Source organism: Enhydra lutris, unplaced genomic scaffold, assembly GCF_002288905.1.
Source record: "Enhydra lutris kenyoni isolate GAN:26980312 unplaced genomic scaffold, ASM228890v2 scaffoldscaffold5, whole genome shotgun sequence".
NCBI classification, from domain to species: Eukaryota; Metazoa; Chordata; class Mammalia; order Carnivora; family Mustelidae; genus Enhydra; species Enhydra lutris.
The window spans coordinates 42,456,518-42,468,947 of NW_019154089.1; the positions used below are offsets into that span (position 1 = coordinate 42,456,518).

The following is a 12,430-nucleotide window of genomic DNA, read 5'->3' on the forward strand; positions in this document are numbered from 1 at the left end:
TAGCTATCTGTTCAGTCTTTAACTGCCCTTTAGTCTTAAGAACTGTTTCTCTCTTTCTCATATGAATGAAAGCTATGCTTCCCTCATCTCCCATCTGATACCAAAAGAATGTTTGCACTGCCCTTTTGGGGTAGAAAACTTTTTTTATTATCTTGTACAACTCCTGTTTGTTCTCAGGCTCTATTCCAATATTTGGAGTTTATTCTAGATTGTAAAAAGTACTTACCTTACCACCTGGTGGCTCCTCTGCCTTCAGCTCAGGTCATGATCTTGGGGTCCTGGGATCAAGCCCCACGTAGGGCTCCTTACTTAGCAGGGAATCTGCATCCCCTCTCCCTCTGCCCCTCCCCTTTGGTCATGCTCTCTCTGTCAAATAAATAAAACCTTTTTTTAAAAAAGCACTTACAGGGGCGCCTAGGTGGCTCAGTGGGTTAAAGCCTCTGCCTCCGGCTCAGGTCGTGATCTCAGGGTCCTGGAATCGAGCCCCACATCAGGATCTCTGCTCAGCAGGGAGCCTGCTCCCCCCCCACCCCCAACCCTGCTTGCCTCTCTGCCTACTTGTGATCTCTGTCAAATAAATAAATAAAATCTTTAAAGAACAACAACAAGGGCGCCTGGGTGGCTCAGTGGGTTAAGCTGCTGCCTTCGGCTCAGGTCATCATCTCAGGGTCCTGGGATCGAGTCCCACATCGGCCTCTCTGCTCCACAGGGAGCCTGCTTCCCTCTCTCTCTCTCTGTCAAATAAATAAATAAAATCTTTAAAAACAACAACAACAACAAAAGCACTGACAACAATCCTATGTTATTTTTTAAATGAATTTTATTTTTCATTAATCGTGTACAATATAGCATTTTAGCTGTTAAAAACTAGCTTACAGTCATTTCATCTTGATAATAATATGCGATCTCATTTTCTTCTTCTTACAGCTTCACCTCTTACAAGTCTACCCATCCCAGAAGTAATGATGACAAAATACTCCAACCTTTTCTTGGAGAGTCATAACATCTCACTGACTGGTAAATGTGTTGCCTTTCAAATAATTTTTGAAACCCTGTTTTCATGTTCTAGTTATTGGTTTCCTCTGTCAGATGAAGTTTTGCTTTGAGAGAGATCCATATGAGAACATGAGTTTGCAAATCCTTTGAGTATCCAGGTAATGTAGGCAGCAGCACACCTCTTCCCTACCCAGTAAGGACCTTGGGGGAAAAAGGGTTAGTGTCCAAGAAGAGAGGAAAAAGTGGACATTTTAGTTGATGTGGGGTTGGTTTGGAACCAGCTTCCAACCTGTTTGGAAGGTTAAACTCCTGACTACTCTTTTATTGTAATATTATCATTAAAACCAGTATTCTTGCTGCTGTGAAGAGACCAGTGGTCTGTAGTCGTCTGTTACCTATTAGTTACCTTCTGCCTTAGCTTGATCAAACCTTAAACAAGTTTTTCTTCCTCCTAGGCCCCTGAACTTTAGTTTGCCCCAAGTCTGAGCAGCACTAATGCTTGACTACAGTGTGATCATGCTTCCTGCTCCCCCCACTAGTTTGTCCTATTTCCTCTCAAAAGTTCCTGCTAGCCTGCTTACCCCTCCCTAGAAAAGAATGGCATTTTCTGTTTGACTTTGAGATGCTTGCAGACAGATCCAAAGTTCGGTGCATCTTCCTTATTGCAACAGACTTTTTGAAGAAAATCTCTGTTTACATAGATCTGGATTTGTTTTTATTTGACAAAAGAAAAGATTTGACATTCATTTTGAAAGACTGCATTTCCAACCTGTGGCCTACATGGTTGCGTTTTCCTGTAGGTTATTGTTCTGGTTGCCTTTGCATCAAAAAATTTGGTCTTAGGAACTGCCTTCCTGAAATATAGAAGTTAAATCTGAAGATATGTTTATGCTTACTGGGAACCATAGGCTTTCTTCCTACTGCTATCTCTAGGATTTTTAACCTCCCTGATGAATGGAATGTTTTCATGTGGTCATATTTATGTTTACTTGAATTGCACATTTTTTTTTATTTTATTTTTTCAGTGTTCCAAGATTCATTGTTTACATACCACACCCAGTGCTCCATGCAATATATGCCCTCCTTAATACCCACCACCTGGCTCACCCATCCCCCCACCCCCCTGCATATAATTCTGCGTTGTCCTTACTGTTTTCTCTTTCCCTCAGGCCCTTTTAGAAACTAGAGATGAAATGTTTCTTGTAGAGAGATTCAAATATAATATATTAGTTGCACATTTTGGACCAGCATGACATTGGCCCAGCTCTTAGCAGCTTACTTACCAAAGATGCTAGAGGGGCACCTGGGTGGCTCAGTTGGTTAGGCGGCTGCCTTTGGCTCAGGTAATGATCCCAGGGTCCTGGGATTGAGCCCCACATCGGGCACCCTGCTCAGCAGGGAGTCTGCTTTACCCTCTCCCACTGCCTGCCTTTCCCTTTGCTTGTGCTCTCTTAATCTCTGTCAAATAAATAAATAAAATCTTAAATAAAACAACAACAAAGATGCTAGAGACTGGGGGAACACAAGGTGCTGTGCCTGGGAGAATGGAAAACATGACCTTTGATTCATGGGCGCCTGGTTGTTTACTTATTTTGTGTTTTCAAAATGTTGTTAGTTATTTACTTAACAGACACACGGGACTGACTTCATACAATGTTTATATTTCTAAATGTAACTTAATTTAGCCCTCATAATATCCCTGTGCAGTAGGTACTACTACTGTTTGCAATTTACAAATGAGGGAAAGGAGGCACAAAGAACTTAAGTGAACTGACCAAGGCCCAGGTGATAAGTCAGAGCTTGGTTCTGAAACCAGGCGGTCTGGCGCCAGGGGCCTTACTATTATTCATTATATATGCTGTCTTTCTTAATGCCCAATTATTCATTTCCTTCAACAGCATTATTAAAACAATTATGTCTATTTTAAGGGAACTTATGTTATTTTTGAAACCATGTAAAAAGTTTCAAAAACAATGAAAAACAAAAGTATTTTAATTGCCTTATTTTTAAATACGTGCAAATCGCATTTGCATAGATAATGAATATATTGGTGATAGTGTAATTGACAAGTAAGAATAAAAGGTTTCTTTTTTTTTTTTTTTGCTTTTGTTTTTGTTTTTCCTTTCTGATATCCCTGGGTTTGAAAGCTTCTCTTTTGATAATGGACTTTTTTTTTTACATCACTGAACTAAGTTTCCCATTGTCAGCATTTGAAATTCATTGTTTGCATTACAGCAATTAGAACATTTCTTTATTGTTACTTTTATTTTTCTTTCTTTGCCTCTGCATATTACAGTGATTGGTATCTCAATCAGTGTGTTATAGTTTAACCAAAGAGGTTAAAATCAAAACACCACTGGGCAGTACTCTTGACCATCCTGGTAATGTTGGGGTAGGCTCTCCCTCCCAATAACAAATTTTATTTACCATGTTGAAAGTGAGCAGCTGGCCTGATGAGGTCCTGGTGAGACAAGGAGTTAGACAAAGCAGTCACTCAGGGAAGAGAGACTCAGATTAGGGTATCGAGTGAAATTTGGGAGAACTAGTTAAGGTCAGGAAAGGTAGCCATGTTCCCTAGAGCCTGCCAGGCAAGAGGTCAGTGTTAAGACCTCTCAGACTCCAAGGCCAGGTACCTGTTCCATGACATGAGAAGAGGGTGTTCGGGAAGAGAGAACAAGAAGTGGGTTTTTTTGTTTTTTGTTTTCCTTGTTTGTTTTTTAGCTGAAAAAGAGAAAGAATAGTCCCTTACATTTGGCTGCTCAGACACTTTGTGGCAGAGAAGACCCTAGAATGACTTCAAGGAGGTTCAAATGAGTATGATGTTTCTCAGTCATCACACCTGATGAAAAGACTGCTGAGGTACATGCCTGTGAACTGAAGTCATGTTAGTCTTCCTTGTGTTTGTCAACAGGGCATTTGAGTTTTAAGAGTCACAGATCTAAGAACCAGGGCTTGAATCTAGGCAAGGAGAGGATCAGGAACTGAAAATCCCCAGAAAACTGATCTTTGCAGAAAACTGGAACTGAAGACCCTCAGAAGGCTATAAACTTGGTGAAAAATATTTGACCTGGGAGGTGGGGACAGGTGGGGAACCAGAGTGGATCTGCACAAGGCCACGCACGATAAGTGGGCTTCCTGGTTTTAGCTTTGTTCTGAATCAAAAACAAAGACTTCCCTGAGTACTCAAAGTCAAAGGCCTGCCCTCAGTGGCATTGAGATTGCAAATTTACATTCCCTGCGTGACACGCGAGCCTTGCACACTGAGAAATAACACAAACATGACTCTGGTTCTGCCGGAAAGCAAATGGAAGAAAACATTTATGGCAGGACACTTTGCCTGCTCTGGCTATGGATCTGGGCTGAGGACTTGCTCACAAATAAAAGTACAATGATGTGGACCCCAAGACTGAGAGTCAACTAAAGAACTGTAGGATTTAAGATGACAGAGATAGTAGGTAGAGTTATAGAAGAAGAAATATTGTAAAACGGGAAAACAATATTATGCTATCAAAAAAAAAAAAAAAAGATAAAGCATGTTTGAAAAATAGCCAAATAAAATTTCAAGGGATAAAATCTCAGCTTGTCAGAGGATGGTTCTGTCTCAGCTGAGCTCTTTCCAGGGGTAACCTCTGTTTCATGTATGTACTTATGTGTGTATTCATCATAGAAACTGTAGAGTCCTATGGGACATTGTGTTCTATTCTTTAATATTAGTGGTTTAAATCCATATGTATTGTCCTGAATATTTTTGTTGTCGATCAGTGTTCGTTCTTGAGATCTAGCCATATTACATGGACATACCTTATTTCTTTTACTTGTGTGCACAGTATAAACATACCAGTTTTCTTAAACAGTTTCCTCTAAATGGACCCTAGTTTGCTTAAATTGTTTTCAGTTGTAAACCATTCAATAATGAACACTTCTTTCTACATCTCTCTCTCTGGGCATGACTGTGTGTGTTCCTTTGGGATAAATGCTACAGGGTAGAATTGCTGAATTAGGAATTGTGTGCATTTTAATTTTAATACATACTTGCAAATTGCCCGCCAAAGTAGCAGTTTACCTTTTCCCTCACTCCCATATTTGACTGTAATCCTCCTTAGTTCCTGACTAGCACCACTCGATATTATTAAATTCTTTCATCTTTGCCAGCAGGAGTGCTAAAAGCTGTATCACTGTTGTTTTAATTTGTGTTTTGGAGTTGGACATACTTATGTATATATGGTGTGTTTGTGTTAATACCCTGTGTCCATTTTCCTGTTGGGTTTATATACTTTTTAATTGGTGCGAGACAGCTATACACTTAATTCTAATTTGCACTTTTTATGGAAATAGCAAATATTGTCTCCCAGTTGTCTTTAAACATTTACAAGGTGTTTTTTATTGTGAAGAAATTTCATTGTTATTGTTTTCTCCTATCATTTTTATGGAAGTATTTTCATAGGAGTTTTTTACCCTTCAGTTTTTAATCCTTTTGAAATATAGATTTATGTACTGTGTGTGATAGGGCACTAACTTTACTAAATTATTATTTTAATATAGATAGCCAAGGTCTCAACACCCTGTACTGAATAGTTCTTTTTCCTACGGCTTTGAAATATCACCCTAATCATATTCCAAATTCCGATGTGCTATTCTGTTCCTTTATTGTTTCAATATTTTTCAAATATTTTAGAGAGTTGGGCAAAGTAAGAAATAAATTTACCTTGTAAACTGATTTACCACCCATGCACACACATGGGCAAACACACACATGATACAAAGTATGCATTAAGCAACACGCAAACCTCACAGGTGTGTTGCACTAAGTTTCTCATCTCTTTCAATCCATTAAAAAACAAATTTGGTTGGGGCACCTGGGTGGCTCAGTGGGTTAAAGCCTCTGTCTTCAGCTTAGGACATGATCCTAGGGTCCTGGGATCGAGCCCCACATCGGGCTCTCTGCTCAGCAGGGAGCCTGCTTCCTCCTTTCTCTCTCTCTGCCTGTTTCTCTGCCTACTTGTCATCTCTGTCTGTCAAATAAATAAAATATTAAAAAAAATAAATAAAAAATAAATAAAAAACAAATTTGGTGATAACTATTAACTTGACTTCCTGACCATTAAGTTTCCAACTTGCAATCCAGAAAATTCTACCTATTTATTCCATTAATTTCTTGGTATTTTCCAGCATCATTAACACATTAATCTTTTTTTGAAACATTATGATACATCTTTATATCTTTGTTCTTTTTTTTTTTTTAACATAGTTTTTCCAATGTCTTACATTTTTACTCTTTCATGTAGATTTTTTTGGAATCAAGTTCCACAACAAATACTTATTGGATTTTGGCTGATTTTTCACTAAATTTATAGAATAATTTGGAGAATTAATGATTTTATTATATTGTATTACTACCTGTAATTTAGATCTCATTTGACTTAAGATTTCTGTTATAGTTTTTTTTCCTTTTTAAAAAGTATTAAAAATAATAATTATATATACTTAGGGTGTACAACATGATGGTTTTATATATAAATATATATAGTGAAATGTTGCTACAGTCAACTAATTAACCTGTCATCTCACAAAGTAATTTTTTTCTATGATGAGTTTACCTGAAATCTACTATCTTAGCATATTTCCAGTGTTCAATATAACATTATTTTTTTTTAAGACTTTGTTTATTTATTGGAGAGACAGAGAGAGAGAGACAGAGCGAGAGAACATGAGAGGGAGGTCAGAGTGAGAAGCAGACTCCCCATGGAGCTGGGAGTCTGATGTGGGACTCAATCCCAGGACTCTGGGATCATGACCTGAGCTGAAGGCAGTTGCTTAACCAACTGAGCCACACAGGCGCCCTCAATACAGCATTATTAAGTAAAAGCTTCATGCCTTCCATTAGTTGTCTAGTCTTATCCTACATAATTGCAACTTTGTACTTTTTGACCAGAATCTCCCCATTCTCCCTGCCCCCTCCCACCACGCCCCCCCCCCGTTGCCCCCCCATCCTGTCCCTGGTAACCATCCCTTTACTCTCTGTTTCAATAAGTTCAATTTTCTTCTTCTTTTTTTAGAGTCTACCTATAAATGAAAAAAAAAAATATTTGTCTTTCTCTGTCTGGCTTATTTCACTTAGCATAATGTCTTCCAGATTCATCCTTGTTATTATAAAAGGCAGACTTTCCTTCTTTCTCATGTCTGAGTAAGTCCATCTTCTTTACCCGTCCTTCCTTCTGCAGGCACTTGGGTTGTTTCCACATCTTGGCTCATGAACAATGCTGCAGTGTTCATGGCAGTACAAATATCTCTTTGGGATCCCGATTTTATTTCCTTTAGGTATATACCCAGAAATAGGATTGCTGGATCATATGGCAGTTCTACTTTTTAGTTTTTTGAGGAAAAGCCCCATACCGTTTTCCATTATGGCTGTACCAATTTACGATCCCACCAACATTGTATAGGAGTTCTCTTTTCTCTTTTTCTCTTTTATATCTGTTGATCATTTGTATCTCTTCTTTAGAAAAAATGTTTATTCAAGTCCTTTGCCCATTTTTAAATTGAGTTATTTGTTTTCTGGCTTTTGAGTTAGTAGTGTTGCTTATATATTTGGGATATTAGCCCTTTATCAGATTAGGTTGGCAAATATTTTCCTCCATTCTGTAAGTTGTCTCTTTACTGTGTCTTTGCTGTGTTGATTGCCTATTGTGCAGAAACTTTAGTTTGATTAATTCTACACGTTTATTTTTGCTTTTGTTGCTTATGCTTTGGGGCTCATATCCATGAAATCATTGCCCAGACCAATGTAAAGAAGCTTTTCCCCTATGTTTTCTGTTTCCCTAGTTCTATAATGAGGATGGAAACCAAATTCTAGAGTATGTCAAAGACTTAAAGGAGGAACGACAGCAAGAAACCTTGACATCGTCTGGTTAAGATATTGCTGCTAATACTGTACTCTTGATATCAGTGCTCAGGGTAAAGACACATAGTAGATATTTAGTACAATCATGAATGGTTGGATGAGTGAAAGGCATGTAGCAGGTTTCAGTAAATAAGTGTTGAATGAAGGGGTAAATGAAGAAATGATGCCTTATCACTGCTAAACATTTGCGGTTGCTGTTGTGATTAATTTCTCAATTCTGCCTAGCTCCTTAAGTCATTTCCTCTAACTTTAAAGTCCTAGGTAGGAGGATATGATTAGTCAAATGGCATTGCCCTTAGCATCAGAGAGTTAGAAGGAATATTTTTGGCTTACACAGTAACTGAGGGTGCTTTGTTTCTCATTAAAACTTACACAGAGGGGAAAGGTGTTAGGATTCTGGTTATCCGAAAATATAATAGTCTACTACCACAGTGCTAGATTAACTCTCTCTAACTGATGTGAAAAGTTGTTGCAATATTGTCCTATCCCTTACGTTGTAGAAAAATGTATTTGACTGATGGATTATTACTCAGGGTAATCCCCTCAAATTAAATACCACATTGTTGAAAACAAGAAATAACGTGTCTTTCTAAAATTCAAATGGAGCCATGTCCCTTTGGAATTTTTCTTTGAAATATTTTTAAATCAGTTTAGAAAGTAGAGAAATAACGATTATACCTGGTACTAATGGAAATGGAGGAAAACGGTGACCAGCAGGAAATTTGATAATGAAATTCAGCCAGCATCTTTTCTTGGCTAATTTTAGAATATTTTCCATAATATTGTAGAGGCTTTGAATTATGTTTGGTAAACCCGGCTTCACTTGTGTAGAAGCCATCCACATTTTCTAGTATTCCTCTTTCTTTTGATGCTGCTTGCATAAAATTCCCAAAAGCTTGAGAATAAGCTGTGCTTATTTAACGCCAGACACATAGTTCCTAGGTCTTGAGGGATTCCCAAGGCAGGACTTGGAGAGTGTGTGTGTGTATCTGTGTGTTTATATACAGACACACATATACATACAGACCCATACACTCTTTGATCCTCGGGTTAGGCTTTCCTCCTTTTGGGTTTCCTGTGCACGTTGGTGATTTTCTGTCCTAAGCTATGAATTCAGGAGCACAGGTATTTTAGACTCTATCACATCAGTACTGTGCTGATAAGGGAGCATGTAGATAACTTGATAGATTCAGAGAAAAAAAAGATCATGAATGAAATTTAATTCAGGAGGAGTTAAAAATTATAAGAATCAAGGAGCAATTTTCTTTTGTTATTGTACATGTTTTGAATATGAAGTTTAAGATATTGTATTTTATTCTTATTCAGAGGAGTTATTTTATAAACTTACCATATGGTCAGGAGCATCATATAAATGGAGCAACAACGTGTTAAAAATAGGATCGTTTCACTTTTACATAGGGCTGTTGGCCTCATGTTAGAGTGGCCATCCGCATTATTCTGTAAGGGTTGTTCGTGTTCCATCTATACTTTAGGATATAACATGGGACCTCATTGATATCTGTGGTAAAATAAGGGAGAGCTCCGTATTTCCTCTCTGCCTCAGCCGGAATTGTCCCATTTTACCAGTTTTTTATGTTGTGGTGCATTTAACTCTTAGAAATAAAAGTTTTTGCTTCTCAAGCATGTTTGGAAACACTGTCCTATGCAAGAAATTTTAATTTGCTTTTTTCCACTTTTCTCTTTTTTTATAAAGGAACAAAATAGACTTTTATATCAAGCGATAAGATTCTTAAATGGGCCCATTAAGGTCTAACTGTTATCATTTCTTTGAAGATTTCAAATTGCTTAAGTGTCCATACACTTTAAAATTTTTAATTACAAAAATAAGAGACAAATATAAATTACTGTATGACTTTAAGAGTAGTCTTTTAAAATATAGCTCAGAAACCAGACAAATAGGTGTAGTCTTAGAAATGCCGATATCGTGGATGTTTTTGCAATACTCTAAAATAGCAGAAATGCATTGCAGTTATGGTTTTGGGGAGGCTGAAACATTGTCCATTGAGTTCAATGGAAATATTAGTTTGTTGGCTAATTACAAAATATTTTAAAGTTGGAGGTGAAACTTTTTACATATTTTTGATTTTCTCATAGGAAAGCAAGCTACAGAAGCATCTGAGAAGTGTTGCAAGAAACAGGGAGGTGACAATTAGGACTTGGAGCCTGGCATGAGTTACAGAGAGGCTACTGTGCAGTTTTAATAGAATTATTTAGTTGAAAGTGTGAATTTTTTTTAAGATTTTATTTCTTTATTTGACAGAGAGAGATCACAAGTAGGCAGAGAGGCAGGCAAAGAGAGAGGGGGGAAACAGGCTCCCTGTTGAGCAGAGAGCCTGATGGGGGGGCTCAATCCCAGGACCCTGAGATCATGACCTTAGCCAAAGGCAGAGGCTTAACTCACTGAGCCACCCAGACACCCCAAAAGTGTAAATGTTTGAAATATGTTGGTCATACCATTTGTCTATTATCACTTTGCTGTATTGCTGCATTATAAGTTATTTCATCTTCTATTAATATTTTCTTTCATTTAAAATCTCAATTCAGTGGTGCCTAGGTAGCTTAGTGGGTTAGGTATATGACTTGATTTCAGCTCAGGTCATGATCCCAGGGTCATGAGATCGAGCCCCACCTCAGGCTCCATTCTCAGTCCAGAGTTTGCTTGTCGCTTTCTCTTTGCTCCTCCTCCTGCTTATGGGTGTGCATGTTCTCACGCGCGCTCTCTCTCTCTCTCAAATAAATAAATAAATAAATAAATAAAATCTAAAAAAAAAAAAAAAATAAAACCTCAGTTCATTAGTTTGAAAGTGAGAATCTGGACTCAGTCCCATCCAAATTTGTATTCACATCTGTCATTATTAGGATGCATGATCTAGGGAAAGATAGTTAACCTTGTATAGTTAACCCTGAGTTAAGCCTCAGTTCCTCCTCTATGAAGTTGGTGATAATAATGATACTCATCTCATAGAAAGGCTGTAAAGATTAAATGATATGAGCAATACAGAACTTCAGGCAATACGTGAAAGCTTTTGTTACATTCCCCAGTATTGAGAAGGAAGAAAATGGAGAAGCAGCTAAGTGGGAAATTATTTGGCAGTTACTATATCACTAGAATTTTCCTTATAACTCATTTAATCCTTTCTGTAGTCTCACGAAATAGGTCTTGTGCCATTCTACAAATGAGGAAACTGAGATGTTCACCATAAAGATACTCGGTGTTGCCCTCTGAGTCACTTCAGGCAAGGAACCTGACATGGGGCCCCTCCCTTATGACATGGAGGTCATCATTCATATTTTAACTTCCCGATATTTTAGGAGGCTCCAGTGAGCTGTACCACTGAAAAGAGCGTGGTGTCCTGGAGTCCCCTTCTGGAACAGAAATACCTCTGTACTGACTCCTGCTAGGAGTGATAATGCTGCTGTGTCTTCTTGCCAGTTCTCCAGCAAGAAAGATGGTCTATATTCAACCCCATAAGGTGCCCAAGAAATAATGTAAGAGTCAAAATAGCCTTCTCTGGGTGCTCTGGCCTCCAGAACCTCTGGGATCTCCGCGGCCTACTGCAAGGCCTGGGTCTCCACAATTCTGAGCAGAGTGGCTTTGCAAGCATAAACCCAGGCTGGGCAGAGGCCAGCGGTAATGAGTGACTCTCAGCTTAGACTTGGGGAAAAGACTCAAGAAATCTCCAGAGGCTTTGTTTGTCCTTGAAGCAACAACTTAGCAGAGTTTTGCAGGATGTGAAAGAATTTTCTGTAGACTGTGGTAGATGGTCTGTGTCCCACAAGGAAGGAAAAGAGGTAGTCAGGTTAAACATTTTTAACTTATGGTAAAGCACTTTCTGGAACTTGGTAAGATACCAGAATATGCTATATTGGGGTGAAGACAGAGAGTGAATGGAGAACTCCTTCATGAAAATGATGAATGAAGCAAATTTCTTTGACAGAGGGACAGGAATAGGTTTTCAGGGTACCCCAGAGCTTAAGCTGAAGGAGGAAAATTTACAGAAAACAGAAGCTTAGGACTGAATATGACAAATTGTTTTGTTTTTTGTTTTTGTTTTTGTTGTTGTTTTTTAAAGGTTTTACTTATTTATTTGAGAGAGAGAGAATGAGAGAAAGGGATCATGAGAGGGGAGAGGTCAGCGGGAGAAGCAGACTCCCTGCTGAGCAGGAAGCCCGATGCGGGACTCGATCCTGGGACTCCAGGATCATGACCTGAGCCGAAGGCAGTTGCTCAACCAACTGAGGCACCCAGGTGCCCTGAATATGATGAATCTTGAGATATTTTCTCCTGTTACTAGCATCTCCTATAAATTCTGGTATGCAGTAGATGCTCAGCAAATACACCAAAAGATGCAGTTTGACCCACTCAGTTTTTTCTCTGTATAACTGAATCTTGTTAAGATCTGTCGATACCTAGGGCTTTTGTTTTGTTTTGTTTTTTGTTTTACCTTTCTTTTCGCGCATAAAATTCAGCTCAGCACTTCTGCAATTCCTGAGCTGTTATTTCAGGCATGT

At 38.4% G+C, this 12,430-nt stretch overlaps 1 protein-coding gene across 1 annotated transcript in view; it reads left to right on the forward strand.

Moving 5' to 3' along the window:
- The window catches only part of LOC111140772 (embigin), a 45,688-nt gene that overhangs the window by 13,797 nt on the left and 19,461 nt on the right, over positions 1-12,430 (forward strand). The window contains exon 4 of the mRNA XM_022492961.1: positions 928-1,017. Within this exon, the coding sequence (XP_022348669.1) occupies positions 928-1,017 (90 nt within the window). The remainder of the gene's footprint in view (positions 1-927; positions 1,018-12,430) is intronic.